At 40.8% G+C, this 21,898-nt stretch overlaps 1 protein-coding gene across 1 annotated transcript in view; it reads right to left on the bottom strand.

Annotated features, from left to right (window-relative positions):
• The window catches only part of pde5ab (phosphodiesterase 5A, cGMP-specific, b), a 75,315-nt gene extending 53,881 nt beyond the window's left edge, over positions 1–21,434 (bottom strand). Inside the window, exons 1-2 of the mRNA XM_055056568.1 lie at positions 21,086–21,434; positions 8,006–8,486 (exon numbers count right to left, since the gene is read on the bottom strand). Of these exons, the coding sequence (XP_054912543.1) occupies positions 8,006–8,486; positions 21,086–21,240 (636 nt within the window). The 5' untranslated portion in view covers positions 21,241–21,434. The remainder of the gene's footprint in view (positions 1–8,005; positions 8,487–21,085) is intronic.
• Between the last annotated feature and the right edge of the window lie 464 nt (positions 21,435–21,898).

Here is a 21,898-nt window from a genome sequence, read left to right as displayed (position 1 = left end):
AATAAATAAATCCATGTCTACTGCTGCAGGCAGTATCAGCTCCTCTGCTATGGTGTGGGGCTTTTTGCACTGCGTAATTTGGTACGCCACCTTATATGATGCTAGCAGCGCTCGATGGTTTACTGAAGTAGCCTTCACAAAGCGGGATGACTGTTGGCAATATTCAGCACGTTTTCGCTGAAAAAACTCTAGCGGCTTATCGGCGTGATTGGGATGTAACGTATTTAAGTGACGCGCTAATTTATTTGGCTTCATGCTGTCCGCTGCGAGCATTTTTAGACACAGCAAACACACCGGTCTTTCCTCTTCTCCAACTGTAGTCACAGTGAAGCCAAGCGCTAAATACGCTTCGTCGTATTTCCTCTTCTTAGCTTTCGGTTGACTTTCTGTTGTCTCATTATCTTTGTCTCTCTCCGCTTTTCTTTTCATCCCTGTGAAAAACTTTTTCATGTTGGGGGTTGTTGAATAACGGAGGCCATAGACAGAACGCAGACGGAGCTTTTTGTTGACTTAACACTGCTAACCAAGGCAAACCTGTTGTCTTGTAAGTCGTAAAATGTTGCACTGTCGCAAACGTGACAGAAGTAACAATGAGAGCGCCACTGCCGCCTACTGTGCGCAATTACACTTTATACTAGTACGGCCAAAAAAAAAAAAGCCTGTTCCCCAGGATCACACGCGCCCCCCCAGGTATCGCACCGCGCCCCCCAAAGGGGGCCCGCCCCACTATTTGAGAAGCACTGGTTTAACACAACATGTTAAACAAGCAACACACACTCAAGGACACACACTGGACCTGGTTATCAGTAAGGGTGTGAATATTTCCAATGTCTCTGTAACTGATGTCGCCCTGTCGGATCACTTTGCTGTTATCTATGAAAGTTGTTTATTCTTTGACCAACTTGGACAAACAGCTACTGTCACAAAACGTTCCTTCACAGAAAACACAGCAGAAACATTTAATCAAATCTACTCTTCCTCCTCACCCTTAAACTGTAATGATGTAGATAAGTTGGTAGATGATTTTCAGTCTGAAGTTTCATATATCATTGATTCCATTGCCCCAATTAAACGAAAGGTTGTTTCTGGTAGGAAGAAATCTCCACAGAAAAATGCACAAACAGTTCGATCTGCAAGACAACTCTGTCGCAGGGCAGAACGACAATGGCGTAAAACTCAACTTCACGTTCATCACGACATCTACAAAGAAAAACTACGTAACTATCACTTAACACTAAAACATGGAAGGGAGGCTTTCTTTGCAGATGTCATAAACAAAAACATCAATAATGCTCGAACTTTATTTGCAACAGTTGACAGGCTCACAAACCCTCCTGTGACGTTTCCACCTGAATTTCAATCTAATGTTGCCTGTAATACGTTTTCTGATTTCTTTTCAGGGAAAATCCAAAAAATCAGAGGATTAATCTGCACATCAACTTCAAAGCCAGAACCATTGCTGTACCAAAACAAAACAAATACAGAAAAAATGACCCATTTTCAACTACTTAATTATAAAACTCTAGAAGAAATTATAAGTCAATTAAGTTCAAGCTCCTGCTGTCTGGATGTCCTTCCCACACATTTCTTTAAGAAAGTCCTGCCTGTTATTGTTACTGATCTGATCCAAATAGTAACTCATCACTCATATCAGGTGTTTTCCCCCAGGCTTTGAAAACAGCAGTCATCAAACCACTGCTAAAAAAGAACAATCTGGACAAATCACTACTGCAGAATTACAGGCTGACCTCTGACCTCCCATTCATCAGCAAAGTTATTGAAAAAACTGTGTAAACAATTAAATAGTTTCCTCATGATGACCAACTGCTTTAAACTCTTTCGTGCTCACCACAGCACGGAGACTGGCCTAGTCAAAGTATTCAATGATATCCATATAAATACAGACTATAGGAGAACCACAGTGCTGGTTCTGTTGGACCTGAGTGCAGCTTTTGACATTTTACTGAATCGACTTGAAAGTTGGGTTGGACTCTGGTTCGGTGCTCGACTGGTTTGAATCTTACATAAAGAACAGGGATTTCTTTGTTTCAATTGGAAACTTCTCATCAAAGAGGTCAAAGGTCACATGTGGGGTACCCCAAGGTTCAATCCTAGGACCCCTCTTATTTAATATTTATATTCTCCCACTAGCTCAGGTCATAACAGGAAATAATATTAGCTACCATAACTATGCGGATGATACTCAGCTCTACATTACGATGTCACCAGGTGACCTTTGACCCCATCCAATCACTGAATAAATGTTTAGAACAGATAAATGTGTGGATGTGCCAAAACTTTCTCCAACTGAACAAAAATAAAACTGAAGTCATTATTTTTGGACCTAAAGAGGAATGATCTTGAATCAATGCACAGCTTCAGTTATTACAACTAAAAACTAGCGATCAGCCCGAAACCTGGGAGTAGTGATGGACTCGGACTTGAACCTCCAGAGCCACATAAAGACAGTAACAAAATCGGCCTTCTATCACCTGAAGAACATCTCCAGGATTAGAGGACTAATGTCTCAGCAAGATCTAGAGAAACTCATTCATGCGTTTATCTTTAGTCTCATTGATTATTGTAACAGCGTCTTCACAGGCCTGTCCAACAAATCAATCCTCCAGCTGCAGCTGATCCAGAAGCTGCTGCTCCTGTTCTCACTAAAACCAGGAAGATAGAGACATAACAGCAGTTTTAAAGTCCCTCCACTGGCTCCCTGTAGCTCAAAGAATAGATTTTAAAATACTGTTGTTAGTTTATAAATCACTGAACGGTTTAGCACCACAATACATCAAAGATCTGCTGTTGTTGTATCAACCTTCCCGACCTCTCAGGTGTTCTGGTTCTGGTCTGCTTTGCATCCCCAGAACCAAAAGCATCTATGGACCAAAAATTTGGAACAAACTTCCAGAAAACTGTAAAACAGCGGAAACCCTGACTTCCTTCAAATCTCAAGTAAAAACGCACCTGCGTTTTTACCTTGGGGTACCCCAAGGTTCAATCCTAGGACCCCTCTTATTTAATATTTATATTCTCCCACTAGCTCAGGTCATAACAGGAAATAATATTAGCTATTATATTATTTCCTGTTGCATTTGAAATGTAATATGTATGGATTTGATTTTGTATGTAATTTTTTATTTATTTTTTTTTCCTGTTGTGGGCAACGGGGCCCGGCGAATATATTCTCCCACTAGTCCGTGGTTAAACGGACGGCGGAGTCCGGCGGTAACAGGCGCTTAAATTTCGTGTCAAAGGGAAGGGAGAGGGAAGAAAAGGAGGGAAAAAAACAAACAAAAAAAACCTTGGTATTTTATTCTATGTTGCATGCCTTTGTGCTTTGTGTTGATGATGTAAAGCACTTTGAAATGCCTTGTAGCTGAAATGTGCTATACAAATAAAATTTGATTGATTGATTTTGATCTTCATTCATTTACATTTACTTTCCTTTGGTTAGTACTATTCTTTCTTAGTTTATTGTTTGTCCTCTTTTGTTTCTCTCTGGTATTTAATTTCCGTTTTCAATGTTACACATCTCAGTTTTTAGCAAGTCACTCAAAGTCTAAGCTGGTATTGTTGTGCTTGTAAGGGGTAAAGTTTACCTTCAAGCAAACGCCACATTGTTGAACATTTTTCTGCCAGCATGTCCTGCTGACCTCTGGAGGGCCCCTGGCGGGCGCCTCCTTTGAGAATTGCTACTCGAGGTGCACAACATTGAGTTTGTCAGTAATTATAAATATCTTGGTTTTATTTCAGATAAAGAGCTTTCTTTATAAAAATAAATCTATTACAAACACTAAAAATGAAGATTGGATTTTATTATTGTAACGATCCTCAAAGCTAAAAAACATTGACATCAGTAACATTCTTACCACTGAATTATGGTGATGTTTTGCATACTAATGCTTCAACCAAATGCCTTGAGTTCTTGAAGACTGTGTATCATTGTGCTTTCAGGTTTGTAACAAGTAGCAGGCGTCTTACACATCATTGTGACTTGTATCAGAATGAGGTTTTAGCATACGAAGATACAATGACTTGATCAGGATCAGTCCAAGGCATAAGCAAACTAAGTGGCCACTTAGCTTGGTTTACTATTGATAATTTATGTGGCTCATAAAACATTATTTTTACTTTGGTTTCTAAGCTATGTGAAATTTCTATTAATATTATTTAAAGTCTCAAAATCAGTCCAGTACTAGTTGTTTGGGTCTCCTTGTCTAGGACTACAAATGGAAATTAGCAATTATGCTATAATCTGGCTCATTTACAGTCTATACACTAGTGTTGATTGTTCATTAATGTGCACTGTCCTTAATAAAGATTAAACATTCTCATACAAGAAAGACTCACTTGGTGTAAATGTAACTTTTATCTATTGTAATTCAACCCATGAGAAATTCATTGTATCGGCCGATCCCTGGTTGCCGATCTTTAAAAAGCTTGAGCTGCTGATTTTTATTTTGGTCAATACCAATTTTTTTATGTCTGAAATGTCGCTACATATTGCAAGAAAGTCACTGAGTTAGCAACAGTGGAGTGAATATTGTTAACTGCAAATGTGAGTGACCTGGTGGGCCAGTCTGTCAGTCAAACCTCTCACTGCAGAGCAGAAGAAAACAGAGGCTGATTTTTACACCTTTGCTGAGATTCAAACCGATCTTATCAGAGGCTAAAATCGGCTTCACGTGTATTCACATGATAACCAACCCTCCAAAATTAAGAAATTCAGCACCAACAAATTGGCGGGCAGATAATTGTATCCTATATCAAAGATGCTTTTATGATATAATAACAACACTCAGTGATGCAATAAGTTTATAGCAGGCATTAGAATGATCTAATCATCTTACTGTTGATTGCAGCATTCCACATTATTAGCAGAAACAGGGGGCCCCACAACCAGATTTTGTTTAGGGCCCTGTGAAGGCTTGGCCCTGTATTTGATGATCCTAATCTATAAAATTCTATTCGCCTTGGGTCCAACCTACTTAAATTCTCTCCTATAACAATCTGTTAGTCCCTATTCTTTACGCTCTAATAACACTGTTTTTTCTTTTGCATGATCCACGTGAAGGCAGCATTCAGTGTGTTGGCTCCTGCAGCATAGAATCAACTCCAGTCTGAACTAAAGATTTTGGATATTATTTCTTTGGAACATTTTTTTTTTTTGTGCTAAATCTCAGCACATGTGCCTCTATCAACTTCCCAGAGCTGTCAGTATTTCCCTGCTGAACCTAAGGAGTTTCCTGAACACACTCCTGACTTTGATCCACCTGACCATAACTCCACATTCAAATCTTTATTTTTTAATAAACTTTCTGAATTCTGCTTCCTTCTTCTAAATGTGTTTGCATGTGGGCCAAAAAGTACCAAGAACAATCATGACGAACGTGTGGGGTACCCGAAGACTCCTTTTATTCAATATCTATATGCTCCCACTAGTGCTGTACAAATGCTTAGAACAGGTAAATATGTGGATCTGCAATAACATTCTCTAGCTGAACTGTACAGAAACAAAACAGAAGTTCTTATTTTTGGATCTGGAGTCAGCACACAGCTTCATTTATTCCAGTTAGAAACTGGAGATCAAGCCCAGAATCTAGGTGTAATGATGGACTCAAACCTGAACACATAAAGACTGATATAAAGTCAGCCTTCTGTTATCTGAAGAACATTTCCAGGATTAAAAGACTAATGTCTGTGCCAGATCAGGGTCTGCCAAAAAAAAAATAAAAAATCAATCCTCCAGCTGCAACTGGAGGATTGATTTTGACACCCCTGCTCCAGCTGATTTAGGGCAGGGGTGTCAACATCCAGTCCTCGAGGGCCGGTGTCCTGCAACCTTTAGATGTGCCTCTGCTGCACCACACCTGAATATAATAATAGGTCATTAGCAAAGCTCTGGAGAACAAGGAGGAGGTAATTAAGCCATTTCATTCCAGTGTTTTGTACCTGTGGCACATCGAAAAGCTGCAGGACTGGGGCCCTTGAGGACTGGGGCCCTTGAGGACTGGATGTTGACACCCCTGACTTAGGGGCTTAGTACCACAATAAAGTAAAAATCTGACCTCAAGTTCCTGTGATTATGTAACCTTGTGAGTTACATATTAATGATCTTGATGATGGCACTCATGGTTTCTCAATTGTTGACTTTATGGTGTTTTCTTGACTTTCTATTTTTGTTTGTAGGTGACGTACTACACAAATAAACTTGATTGATTGACTTCTTCATTTTCATCTTTGAATATACTTTTAACATTGTGCACAATAAGCTTAAATAGTTCAATGAAAAATCTTAAATCTTAGATTAATTGATTAGTTGTCTAATAATTGATAAAGTAACTGATCATTTAAGCAATTATAAATTTCTGCCCCACTTTATAAAGAAATAGGACAAGACCCCATCCCTGCCCCAGACTAGTCCCTCCATATGGTTAAAGACCAGGGCCTCAGGTTGCCAGTGGGTATTAAAATAAAGCGGGCTGAACAAACTGTATATGCACATTGTGTAAAAATCATGCAGAACCTTCCTTCTGCTTAACAATTAACCACTCCTGTGGGTTGGTCGATCTTATAAAGTTCTAATGGAATACTTTAAAGCTCCTAACTTTAATGTGACAAAACAGGTTGGACGGAAAATATTTTTTGACAGAATTGTAACATAACAATAGAGAGTGAAGCAATTTGAAATGTCATGTTTTCACCTTTTTTCTTATTAATCGAGTCAACAAAAACAATATATCTACACTAAACTCCAAACCAAATCCATAAAAAGCAACACAAAAATATTGGGTTACAGTAAGAGACCGTGTCTGAGTGAATAATAGATTCTGAATCACACAACCCTGCCCAGTGAATTTTCAAACAAATTTTTCTTAAGCAATTCTTAGGAATCTTATGTCTTTTATTAGATGAATAGTCACATATGTATTTAAATAAACAAATACATAAAAAGGTGTTGACTACATAACTAGAATGCTAAGTGTTGAAGTAAACGATTGAGTTATTTTTTCAGCAATTCCATGAAATGTTTCAGTACCAGTACAAGGCGCAGCTGAAGTGAAACCTAGATTATTGTTTGCAGAAGGTTGAAATTTGAGGTATTATCTTTAAGTCATTATGTCCTTTTTCCAGAAATCAGAAAATATAATCCAGAACTTGTGAGCATTGTTAATTATGTAGGGACATGCTGTCCAGTTTGATCTCTGAAGTTGACCTCAGTGTGGATTGCATTGCTTTATTAAATTCTAGGAAAAGGGGCCTTGTTTAATTGACCAACCTTAAAAGAGAGTGATAATTGTAACTTAGTGAGATGTGCATGTGAACATACAGAGCTCAATCGTAACCATTAAACTCAGCATCAGACTGGAGCTCTGGTAATAAAACAATCTAACTATGAAAATTGTTGTTTTAATGTTTACAAAGTCAACTTGCCAGCTCCTTAAAATTTTTAATTTAAATATTAAACATTTATCATTTTATCTTTCCTGAAACCACTAAATCAAATTCAACAGCATTTATATTTTTAATAAACAAATGTTAAATTTCTACATCTGTCTTAAAATGACAACATTTATATTTGCTGTTTGTGGGTTTGAGTATTGTCCACAATGTTTGCCAGTAACATAAAAACACAGTATAATGTTACATTTCCTGTCAGCTTAACATCTTTTTATACAAAAACACGGTGGACCGCTGGTGGACCGCCTTAGCAAGTTTTCTGGGGAAAACCGTGCTAAACATTTGTGGATAATATGCCCTGCACAGTGAGAAATTTCAAAAACAGTAAGTTCGCAATGTTACATCCCAATGAAAAATATTACAATTTGTGCTATTGTGGCAATAAAATCATTGGATTGAAAACTTTTGGATTCATTCTGAATGTGGTTCCTGGTTTTGGGATTCACTTAAAAATAAGGTGTTAGATAAGCATGAGCTTGCATTAATCTAGCTTTTCTTATACGTAATTGATGGCAGAGCGACAGTTAAAGGTTCCTACCAGAAAGAGTGAGTATCGGTCTGCAGTGATCAGCTCATTGATGTGTAGGAAGATCTTATGGCAGAGCGCTGTCACATCCAGATAACTTGATACTTCCTTTACGAGTTCCAACAGTCTGGTGCAGCGATCAACCTCCTTGCCACTCCGATCATCACCATCTCCCATCACAGAACCACAAAGAGGGACGGGTTCCCGTTCTGAGTCACTCAGAAATGTGAGGGACCCCTCAGAGTCTTTGACCACAATGGGTCTTAGTGGGCGGTCAAACTCTGAAGCTGAGATTTTACGAGTTGGGGTACCAGGAACTGGGCTAGGTACGGTGGCAGGGGGAGGGCAGCAGGTCTCCAGGAGGGTGGTGGAGTTAGAAGAGGGGCAAATATCTGAGGAGGATTGGTGAGTTCCCTGCTGGGAACAGTTTTCTTTCGGGACAGATGGTTGGATGGTATGAGCACGCTCAGCAAACCAGGCATTCACCATCTCCCTGTGGACACAGAAAAGAACGTATTACTATGCAACTTATTTGGCTGGAACTCAAAGTAATCATAAGGACTGTACTCTGACAGAAGAGGATAACAGAGTTTACTTTGGTGAGTGGGAGGGTTGAGAAGTTCAGACATTAGACCTGAGCCCAGAGCAAGTCATAACTACTACTACTGCAATTAAAGGGCTGAGTAAGGCGCCTATAAGTTCCAATTATTTTAGTAATTTGGCACATCCAACTGGAAGGAAATCAGAAGAGCCAAAACTCACTGCAGAAATGCTGTGAAAGGCTTGATAGTTCCATAGTGAGAGAAAGTCACAGTGTTATTGTAGAGATGTTAGTGCTTACTGGCTGACCCTAGTGTTCCTTACAACTTCTAGAATAGATGGGTGGACTTCAGGATCCACAATGGATTCCCACCCGTTTTTGCGATTCAGTATTTGTGGAGTATTCTATGGAACATAAATTATTTGTGAAACATTTAACTGCAAATTTTTTTGTAGTCCACAGCTTAGAAAGTGGAAACACCTATATTGCTACTTTACATTTTAGCATTGCTACAATTACCTTACCTTAATTAATTAATTAAGGTAATAATTACCATAATTATTTAAGGTATTATTGTCTTATTTAAAGTAATTAATTGCCTTAATTGATACAATTAAGTACCATATTCAAGATGGTTTTCTCTGTAGAGGTGGCTGGGCTGTCCCTTAGAGATAGAGTGAGAAACTCGGCCATCCGGGAGAGACTCAAAGTAGAGCCGCTGCTCCTTCATGTCGAGAGGACCCAGTTGAGGTGGCTCGGGCATCTGAGGCCCCAGGGAAGACCCAGGAGACCCTTAAGGGACTATGTCTCTAGGCTGGCCCGGGAATGCCTTGGGATACTGCCAGAGGAGCTGGAACAAGTGGCTGGGGACCCGACCCCAGATAAGTAGAAGAAAATGGATGGACGGATGGATGGTTGGATACCTTGATTATTTATAAGGTAAAGAATAATTATTAATTGCAAATTGATCTCTTCTTTACATTTCTGAAAAGTGGCAACATTGGGGCCTCAAACAATTTTCAAATGGCCTAAAAACATAGATTGCTCAATGTTCTGATTTAGGACAGAAAAACGCTATCTCAGAGATTTTAGCTGTCAGTTTCCACTGTGATAAACATTGTGATGGCCCTGCTGTGCAGTCCTCTGTGTGTGTGTTATGTGATAATTTACTAACTATCAATTAAGGTCTTCAATGTGGGAGGTGCTTCCATTACAGACATCTGGATGGTAGATAAGGAGCGCTGTTCCATTCATGGGGACTGACAGAAGCAAGCACGCACAGACGACCCGGGGTTCCAGGCCAGGATGAGTCCCGGGCCTCCTGGTGTGAAGAGACCGGACTGAAGGGGCGCGGGTCGATCACCCCTTGGGCCATCTATTACCGTCTCCTAGATATTTTGACTCTTTTAAAAATAAATCCCCCTCACAGGCCTAACACTGACTGATTGCCGTGTCCTCCTAATTTTGTTGCGGCCTTCCGAGCCGGGCCGTAACAACATATTAAGGAAATGGAGGACCACATGGGCAGTTCTTGTTAAGCCCACAAGTGGAAGGCCAAGAAAAATATCAGAGAAGATATTTTTCGTCTTGTTGGTGGCAGTCAAGACAACCCACCAACAACCTCCAAAAACCTACATCATCGTACAGCAGCTGATGTCACTGTGCATCATTCAACAATTGTGCACACTTTGCACAATTGTTGAGATTGATCTGACAGCACAAGTTGCTTGAGGTATGGAAAAGCATGTTTAGACAAGCCAGCTTCATTTTGGAATAAGAAGTGATCTAATGTTTGGTCTCAACAAAGGACATTATGCATGGCGGCCAAAAGTCATGCATAACATCATCATTCCAAGAAAATCACTTGTTGTCCACAAAATTTCATGGAGGTTCCATCATGCTTTGGGTTTGGGTGGCCGGTACTGGCAATCTCATTAAAGTTGAGGGTCGCATGGATGCACTCATTATCAGCAGATTCTTAAGGATAATTTTGAAGAATCACTTACAAAGTTGGACATACACTGGGGAAGGATATTTTAACCAGACAATAATCCAAAATGCAGCTCCCAAATCTGTTCAGGCATTTATGCAGAGTGTGATGGTCAAAGCTCTGGCCACACTCTTAAGTCGGTGTAGTGTCTGATCACACACGAGGACCTTTTTGGTAATGTGTAAGAGGACTGGCCGAGAAAAAGAGACAGTAAGTTTAAAAAGCAGTTTTCATATATGTGTGACTTCTTCCCCCACATACAGCACACAGCGGAGGCTAGTTGGTTGAATTTCTGTAATGAATGTCCAACAATAAACAGCACAGTGAGCCTCCCCACTGGTCCACTAGTTCTGGGTACACAGTAGAGTGCTGAACAGACTGTGTCCTACAAATAATCACTACAATCGGGTCCAACAACACATTTTTGTAACAGGTGATCATATAGTGGATTTTGAGTGATAGTACAACCTTTAAATAAAATTCAAACAACCGGGTCTTTCTCTTATAAATAAAGAAAAATCAGAAAAATAAACATAGACAACAGTCAAATTTAACTAATGAACTATTTAACAGCAACCTCTAAATGAAACGGAGAACAAACAGACTGACAGACGGGCAAACACAGCAAACCAACAACATAATAAACAACTGACAAACTTAACTGAAAAAAACTGACAACATACATTTCTGACATTTAATATAACATAATTACCTGTAATGAGTGGTTAATAACAAACAGCACAGTGAGTCTCCCTACTGGTCCACCAGTTCTGGGTACTGCAACAAAACTCCACGTTAGTCTCAGAGCACAACCACCACTACTGTTCAGAAAGGAACTGGACTTGATGACCTATCACAGTAGAGTGCCTAACAGGCTGTGTGGAATCTGCAGTTTCTCCTCCTTTTATAGGCAACCAGTAGGGGGCGCCAAAAACCACTCATTACAGGACAACTATGAAACCCATTTTAGCAGAATTTAATCTGAACCATTTCAACGATGTTACATATCAACTATAGATGTATTAGATATACTACTACTGTGACCTGAACATGCCCGTAACGAGAACACAGGCATGTAAACGGGGTGCTGTCCAGTCATCAGGGGGGATTTTACTGCAATTGGGCCAAGATTTTCTCGCAATTCCATCATGTTGACTTAGGCTAGAGTATTGTAAAAAAATGTTGGTGGACTATTGGACTATCCAAAACCAATGTAACTGCGGTCAGTAACACAATAAAAACACTGGGATAGAGTTTGTTTTGGTCTGTGGCCTGTAAAGATGGCAATGAGCAACTGCGCGAGACGTAAACGCCCAACGTCTTACGCAGTGATGTCCATTCCAAATCCAAAGCTCTATTGTCCAATAGTAGAGGAGCTGGACATAGAAAGCAGCTCTCCTCATTAACATAAAGATGCACACAGAGAAGCAGAAAAAGGACAAGTAGAAAAAGTACAAATAGAAAAAAGACAAACAGAAAAAGGAGAGGAGGGAATGACAAAAGAAGAAGGGCTTGTATAAGATCTACTTTTCTTGACATAAAAGCATGTTTAGGGGAAATGAAATAAAAAATATATTAATTTCTTGACAGAAACTCATGTGTAAAGACAATGAAAAACTAAATATATATTTATGCTTTTATTTCTTATTAGGTCAGTTTTGGTCCATAAAAAAACATGATCAGCTATAATAAAATACCATTTGCAGTATATGCAAGAAATTTAATTGAGCAAAAGTCAATAACAAACAAATGAATTAGGTTCACAGAAGAATAACCCAGGTTGTTACAACCAGGGTTGTTAAACAGATACAAGCAAAAATCACATTTTTGTTTTTTATGCTGTCATGTGTATTATTCTGAGACGTTTTATTGACAGTCTCAACTATAGAAAAAAATAAGATGAAACTATATAGTCTATCAATGTGGAAATTTTCCTTCGACTATAAAACGACAAATCATATTCATAGAATCACATTATCAACAATTTGTGAATAGAGCAAAATACTTTACCAACCTTAAAGATAAATGTTATTTAGTTTGGTTAAGAATAATTATTGCCCAGTTAATAAATGATTTCTAATAGATTGTTAGTTACCAGAGAAAAACTGTAACGACTTCATGAGCTCAGAGGGTCAAACTGATGAAGAAAGAGGATGGATGCTCTCTGCTAAAATATTCCTGCATCTTCCATCATCTTTCAGCAAACAGTTGAAACACACTTGCTTTTGGTTTCACCACCATTTACCTGCAGTTATACCTACCATTGAAAGTTCTTAAAAGACTGACTGTTAGTCTGCAGCTCATGAGACCAAACCAGCTGAGAAGATGAAAAGTTAAAACTTAAGATAAAACATTTTAACTCGAGTTGAACTAAAACTCAAGTTAGAATGTTAACGTTTTAACTCAATGACCTCTACCTAACCAGAGGTTGTACATAACCTCTGGTTGGATAACCCCCAAGATCATTGGGTCTTTTTAAAGATAGCATCTCTGAGAACAGTTCTTAAAGATACAGTCAATGTTTCAGTTCAGTGTTCAGGTGTTTAGTGTTCAGTGTTCAGGTGTTCAGTGTTCAGTGTTCAGGTGTTCAGGTGTTTAGAGTTTAGGTGTTTAGTGACCAAAGTTAAGCTGATTGTCCAAGAACGACACAAGGAATTTAACATTTGCCAGAGTTTCAACAGGTTAGTCATCAAGTAAAACTGGAACCACTTTCAGATTTTGTTTATCTCATTTAATTACCTCTACTTCCATAAGAAAATGAAAAGGTGTGTTCTTTTGTGAGGGAACTTATCTTTTACGGGTCCAGTAATGCCAGAATTAATAAATAATAAAGACTTTGTGGTTTTCTGATTTAATAATATAATTAAATTAGTTGTGTTACCACCCCCACGCCACTAGAGGCAGCAGTAGACCCCGAAAAGATGCGACTGAGGAGCAGATTTAAAAGAACACTGAAAGCTACAGAATTTGTTAAAAACCGTGAGCTGCGCTGAACTAAATAAAAGAGAGAAGTTTAAATACATGCTGAGAGTGACCATTCTTCTGAAAGGTGAAAATATATCACAGATTTCAAAAGAAAATAAAAAAGTGAGGCTGCGGATAATACAGGAAATAGCGTCCCCTTCACTTCTGGAGTGGTCCCATTTCCAAATAAGGTATGAGACCGACAGTGGTCCATCCCTGGAGTGTATTTGCACTGCAGTGCAATAAAAAATTCTTTGGCGATTGATTTATAAGTCCAGTAAAACATCTAGAAATGCCTCTTACAAAATGAAGCACACAGACCCTTTCCACAAAAAGCTAGCTCCTAAACTCTCGGAAGGAGCAAAGGACATCGATTCTGTTTGTTTTTGTTTTTTTTGACAAGATGGAAAGAAAACTCTCCCGAACCATCTTTCAACTTCTCTGTGGCAATGAGGACATACTTAGAGAATTGCTGTTTAAGATGATAAAAAGTGACAACCGAATAGCTATTTACAAGGTTATACAGTGTTTCAGAAGAACCTGGCAAGTCCTAGGAAAATTAATCTTCAAAAAGACTACCTGAAAAAGGCATGGAAGAGCTTTCAACATGCTGTCTGTTGTGGATATGATTCAGACGTTGTTTAGACTCAGGAACCATCTAAGAATGGGCCAAACGTTGAGCCTTGTCCAGCCTCCGAGTCAGGACCGACCTGCGAGGCGGGGCTGTCCTCTGAGTGGGGACGGTCCTCTGAGACAAGACCGATCTCTAAGTCGGAATCATGTTCAGAATTGGGTCCTGTAAAGGCCTGTCGCGATAAACGATAAATCAAAAAATTAAAACTATCGACGTCATTTTAATTATCGTCTATATCGTTTCTTCCTGCCTTTTTCTCTTACTGTTGATGACACTGAATGAAAAAAGGCTCAACTCCGGTGCTCTCCACTGACCCTCCCTTCCTTATTTCCTTAGTGTAATGCCCAGCGCGCTGCACCATCTGATGTCACCGATTGTCAAAACCTGAGAGACACATTAGCTGAGAGAAATCCTCGGTATAACGGTTTGATCGAACCGTGTTGTGTCCAACAATGGACACAAAATAATAAGTCCAGTTTACTAATTTTGAAACCAGGCATTAATCAATTCCTTACTACAATCTACCTGCAATGCATGTGGCTGGTGTCACTGTATCCAAGTGGGGACCAGCCTCCAAGTTCCTCCGAGTCAGGACCGGTCTCGGACTCAGGACCTGCCTCTGAGTCCCTCCGAGTTGAGACTGTCCTGAGTCGGAATCGTATTTCGAGTCAGGACCGGCCTCCGAGTCGGGACCAGTCTCCGAGTTGGGACCGACATCTGAGACGGGACCATCCTTTGAGTAGGGACCATCGGCCGAGTCACTGAGTCAGGGCCGGCATCCGAGTCCCTCCGAGTCAGGACCATCTTCCACAGGATGGAGCGGTTTCCCCCACGAGTGAAAACTTCATAAAAAGCCGAATATTATAAAAAGTATGAAGGTCATGAATACCAAGAGATATAGCCGGTATTAGAATAGCAAGCTGAATAGTACAAAAGTTGAATGGTGAAAATACCACAAAGTATGCAGTAGAAGAAGCGCAGCGAAATTTTACGGAGCAACCAGAAAAGTGGAATCCTGACAGCATTCACACTAATTATACCAGAGACAAAGTTTTAAGTTATTATATAGACATACGGAAACATTAGTGTCCATTTGTGGTTTTCGATTACGGTATTAATTCAGTTCAGTATCATTTATTTGTCCCCGAGAAGCAATGTATAGGCAGAATTAGAAAATTTCTGAAGAAATTTAACTGGGGCTTGCCAAAGTATGCCTGTCAGTTTGGACCCAGCATTCTGATGCTAAAAATTAGCATCAATGCTAAGCTTAGCTAAATGGTAGTTAACAGCCTGTGGAGCGTCACAAGCATGTGATGCTTAGTAACATGGACTAGCACTATTCAGTACGTCATTAGTGTGTAAGCAAAAATTATCCAAAATGCTAATGTAAGCCTACATGCTGTCAATAGCATGTGGGGTATCATTAGAATATTGTCTTACATTGACTTGCTACATTCAGTGTCCTAAACATTGCTAATGAATAACAAAAATAGCTAAAAGCTTAATTTAGAGAAAAGGCTCATGCTAGTCAGGCAGAGTCTTATCCCAAAAGAAAAACATAATGTAGGCTCATCTTATTGCACTGCATATGCAGTGCACTAGTAGGGTGCAGTGAAATGCTCATCTTTGTGCTAATGTTAATGCACTGTCTCAGGCCAGCTCATTCTTGAGAGTTCTGCCATAATTAGAACTACAGTGATGCGTTTTTGTAGTCCTGCTGTGTTCCGTTGCTATGGTAATGGATCCTCTGCTAACTGTTGTGTGTGAGACAGAGGTGGACGCCCAGTCAGTTTTTATGAAAAAAGCTCATGCAATCATTTGGATCAGCTGTTCTGAAATAGAGACACATCTGAAACATGCAGAGCAGAGGGCCTGAGGACTGGATTGAGAAGCGCTGACCTAATGTGACACTATGCGGTCCGATTTGAACCGTTTGGACTGTTGGACACATCTAGCACATCCAACACTCCACATAGACTTTGAATATAAACCACACTCGCCTGCCTCTCAAAACGTGTTTGATGTGAATGCACCATTAGAATGTCCAGCTTCAATGTGATGACATCAGCAGTGATGACATCACTCTTTAATGTGTCAAATGAATCTCTCTCTTGAGTGTAGCACACAGACTGTTTTTTCAAACCTCTTCCTGTTTCAGACTTATAAGTTATAAGTTATGAATCTTCTACAGGAGCAGTGTGAAAACATAATCAGCCCAGTACAGGTTCACATTCTCAGGTTAGAAAGACTTATTTTTCAGTACTGGAATTACATTTATTAATTTAATCAAAGCATGTCATGAATATGTGTGCATGTACTCCATCTTAAGTCCAGAGCATACTAAATTTTTTGTTGCTTTTGCCACCACTAGATGATATGCATATGAGATATAACAAACAGCGCTATTCAGAGATGCAATGAGTTTATAGCAGTTGTTCCACCATGTTTGTAATTCTGACATTCTGCCATCACTGCAGTTCTAAAGAGCAGCTCAGAGGGAGACAAAATTCTATCCATTTTGAGTGTAACTGACACTGTTTTGGGTCAGTTAGTTTTTTGTTTTTGGCTTGTTTTTTGTTAATTTTTTGTTTTTTGTTAGTTACTCAAAATGCCAACAAAAGTAATAACTCCCCTCACGGGACCGAGATGCAGCTTTTGATATATATATTGTCAGGGACCACGCAGGGGTGCAGGCCACATTAATGGCACTAGGAAGTGGCAGTTATTTTGAGGTGAAGAACAATAGGTGCCTATATAGAACAATAGGTGCCTATATAGAACAATAGGTGCCTGTCATGCAATGCATGAAGGCAGTGACTGATTTGACTGATCTCCCTATGATTGCTATGGGGAGGCCCCAATTATAACATACGTCTGTGTCAGTTAAGTGCATCAAATCACAATATTTGATCAGACTCAGTCTGGTGGACTCCCTATCTTCCAATAAAACAAAGTTTAATGCATCTATAGGAGATGTGGCTTTATCAATACCTGTGGAATAAATGTCACTTGTCAAGGCAGCAGAGAACCTGCTCTGTGCAAACCTCTTGAAGTCAATAAAAAGCATGTAGAAGTCAGTAGCTTTGATCTGTTCTAGAAGTAAACCGACCGATTTACCAGCTCTCTGGTGTCAATAACATATGGCTGCAGCTGAAGTGCAATACTTTCATTTATGATATTGGCTCTTATAATTATCACGAAGGACAGAACTAACACTAAGCAATGAAAAACAGTCCGAACAGCAGTAAGAGTTAATGATTACAGTGCTGGAGGCAGCAGTAAGAGGGGCAGCTGATTGTGAAGTGGCTGGTGAATTGTCAGAGTGAAACCCACTCCACCTGAACACCTGAACACTGAACACCTGAACACTGAACACCTGAACCCTGAACACCTGAACCCTGAACACCTGAACACTGAACACCTGAACACTGAACACCTGAACACTGAACACCTGAACCCTGAACACCTGAACCCTGAACACTGAACATTGAACAATGAACACCTGAACACTGAACACAGAACACTGAACACTTGAACACTGAACACAGAACACCTGAACACAGAACATCTGAACACTGAACATCTGAACACTGAGCACCTGAACACCTGAACACTGAACACTAAACACCTGAACACTGAACACCTGAACATTGAACACCTGGACACTGAACACTTGTTCACATCTGAACACTGAACACTGAACACCTGAACACTGAACATCTGAACACTGAACACCTGAACACTGAACACAGAACACTGAACACTTGAACACTGAACACAGGACACCTGAACACTGAACATCTGAACATCTGAACACTGAACACTGAACACCTGAACACCTGAACACTGAACACTAAACACCTGAACACTGAACACCTGGACACTGAACACTTGTTCACATCTGAACACTGAACACATGAACACTGAACATCTGAACACTGAAGAACTGAACACTGAACACCTGAACACTGAACATCTGAACACTGAAGAACTGAACACTGAACACATGAACACTGAACATCTGAACACTGAAGAACTGAACACTGAACACCTGAACACTGAACATCTGAACACTGAAGAACTGAACACTGAACATGAACACTGAACATCTGAACACTGAAGAACTGAACACTGAACACCTGAACACTGAACATCTGAACACTGAAGAACTGAACACTGAACACCTGAACACTGAATACTGAAGAACTGAACACGGAACACCTAAACACTAAACACCTGAACACTAAACACATGAACATCTGAACACCTGAACACTAAACACCTGAACAATAAACACCTGAACACTGAACATCTGAACACTGAACACTAAACACCTGAACCCTGAACACCTGAACCCTGAACACTGAACATTGAACAATGAACACCTGAACACTGAACACTGAACACCTGAACACAGAACACCTGAACACTGAACATCTGAACACTGAACACCTGAACACTGAACACCTGAACACTGAACACTTGAACACTGAACACTTGAACACTGAACACCTGAACACTGAACACTGAACACCTGAACAATGAACACCTGAACACTGAACACCTGAATACTGAACAATGAACACCTGAACACTGAACACTGAACACCTGAACACCTGAACACTGAACACAGAACACCTGAACACTGAACATCTGAACACTGAACACCTGAACACTGAACACCTGAACACTGAACACTTGAACACTGAACACTTGAACACTGAACACCTGAACACTGAACACCTGAACACTGAACACAGAACACCTGAACACTGAACATCTGAACACTGAACACCTGAACACTGAACACCTGAACACTGAACACTTGAACACTGAACACTTGAACACTGAACACCTGAACACAGAACACCTGAACACTGAACATCTGAACACTGAACACCTGAACACTGAACACCTGAACACTGAACACTTGAACACTTGAACACTGAACACTGAACACCTGAACACTGAACACAGAACACCTGAACACTGAACATCTGAACACTGAACATCTGAACACTGAACACCTGAACACCTGAACACTGAACACTAAACACCTGAACACTGAACACCTGAACATTGAACACCTGGACACTGAACACTTGTTCACATCTGAACACTGAACACTGAACACCTGAACACTGAACACAGAACACCTGAACACTGAACACAGAACACTGAACACTTGAACACTGAACACAGAACACAGGACACCTGAACACTGAACATCTGAACACTGAACATCTGAACACTGAACACCTGAACACCTGAACACCTGAACACCTGAACACTGAACACTAAACACCTGAACACTGAACACCTGAACATTGAACACCTGGACACTGAACACTTGTTCACATCTGAACACTGAACACATGAACACTGAACATCTGAACACTGAAGAACTGAACACTGAAGAACTGAACACTGAACACCTGACCACTGAACATCTGAACACTTAAGAACTGAACACATGAACACTGAACATCTGAACACTGAAGAACAGAACACTGAACACCTGAACACTGAACATCTGAACACTGAAGAACTGAACACTGAACACATGAACACTGAACATCTGAACACTGAAGAACTGATCACTGAACACCTGAACACTGAACATCTGAACACTGAAGAACTGAACACTGAACACCTGAACACTGAACACCTGAACACTGAATACTGAAGAACTGAACACTGAACACCTGAACACTGAACACTGAACACCTGAACACGGAACACCTAAACACTAAACACCTGAACACTAAACACATGAACATCTGAACACCTGAACACTAAACACCTGAACACTAAACACCTGAACACTGAACATCTGAACACTGAACATCTGAACACCTGAACACTAAACACCTGAACACTAAACACCTGAACACCTGAACACTGAACAACTGAACACTGAACACCTGAACACTGAATACCTGAACACTGAACACCTGAACACTTGAACACTGAACACCTGAACACTTGAACACTGAACACCTGAACACCAGAACACTGAACACCTGAACACTGAACACCTGAACACTGAACACAGAACACCTGAACACTGAACATCTGAACACTGAACACCTGAACACTGAACACCTGAACACTGAACATGAACACTTGAACACTGAACACTTGAACACTGAACACCTGAACACAGAACACCTGAACACTGAACATCTGAACACTGAACACTTGAACACTTGAACACTGAACACTGAACACCTGAACACTGAACACAGAACACCTGAACACTGAACATCTGAACATCTGAACACTGAACACTGAACATCTGAACACTGAACATCTGAACACCTGAACACTGAACACCTGAACACTGAACACCTGAACACTGAACACCTGAACACTGAACACTTGAACACTTGAACACTGAACACTTGAACACTGAACACCTGAACACAGAACACCTGAACACTGAACACCTGAACACTGAACACCTGAACACTGAACACTTGAACACTTGAACACTGAACACTGAACACCTGAACACTGAACACAGAACACCTGAACACTGAACATCTGAACATCTGAACACTGAACACTGAACATCTGAACACTGAACATCTGAACACCTGAACACTGAACACCTGAACACTGAACACCTGAACACTGAACACAGAACACCTGAACACTGAACATCTGAACACCTGAACACCTGAACACTGAACATCTGAACACTGAACACAGAACACCTGAACACTGAACATCTGAACACCTGAACACTGAACATCTGAACACCTGAACACCTGAACACTGAACACCTGAACACTGAACATCTGAACACGGGGTTCCACACAGACAATGGAACTGATTTTACTACAGCAGCTCCTTGTGTCCAGGCAGGAAAACAGAGGAAATGGCTGTGAGGCCGTGAAGAATGTGAACAGCACGCAATGAAATCACCTCTCCATTCTATGAAGCGCTTCGTATGTTTACCTTGATGCCTTCTTGACAAAGTATGAGTGGGTGAACTCCAAGTGGTCGTCCAGCCACGCTTCCATCCTGTCGTTTCCGGGGCAGCAGTGGTCCTCCATGGAGCTGAAACAACTAGAGCAAGTCTTTTCCCGCTGAAAAGCTCCAATGTCTTCCATCTGCGCGCGGAGCGGCGGCTTGAAAGCGCGCAGGAGATAAAGTACTGGAGGCGCGAGCGCTAAAGGAACAGTCTGCCGGCAGCGGAGGCTGCGCGCGGCGCTTCCGAGCTGCTGAATGGAGTCTGGGAGGGCAGAGTGGGGCAGAGTGGGGCAGCAAGCAGCCCTCTGACGGAGAGCCTGGACAAACAGCCGCGAAGCAGCAGACACTAGAAATCAGCTATACTTTCAAGCGCATGCAAGTTGTGAGGGCTGAAAATACATTCCGGTTATTATACCGAATTTAACTGCGACAAAAATCTTTTTCTATTTAGGAATAGACAATTCTAACAAAATGACATGATTTTCAAGTTGTGAGGCTTTCAAAAAAAGTGTCTTTAATATCGAGAGGTATGTCACCAGACTGCTCCCCAGTGGCGGACAAGATGAGCCACCACCCATCCCCTCATCCGTCCCCCCCCCATCCCATCATCCATCCCCTCATCCGTCCCCTCCCCCATCCCATCATCCATCCCCTCATCCGTCCCCCCACCCATCCCCTCATCCGTCCCCCCATCCATCCCCTCATCCGTCCCCCCACCCGTCCCCCCACCCATCCCATCATCCGTCCCCCCATCCATCCCCTCATCCGTCCCCTCATCCGTCCCCCCACCCGTCCCCC

This window comes from Poeciliopsis prolifica, unplaced genomic scaffold, assembly GCF_027474105.1.
Source record: "Poeciliopsis prolifica strain line A6 unplaced genomic scaffold, Auburn_PproV2 SCAFFOLD045, whole genome shotgun sequence".
NCBI lineage: Eukaryota > Metazoa > Chordata > Actinopteri > Cyprinodontiformes > Poeciliidae > Poeciliopsis > Poeciliopsis prolifica.
The sequence above is the reverse complement of the archived record's forward strand: the minus strand, read 5'-3'. Positions and strand labels throughout refer to the sequence as shown.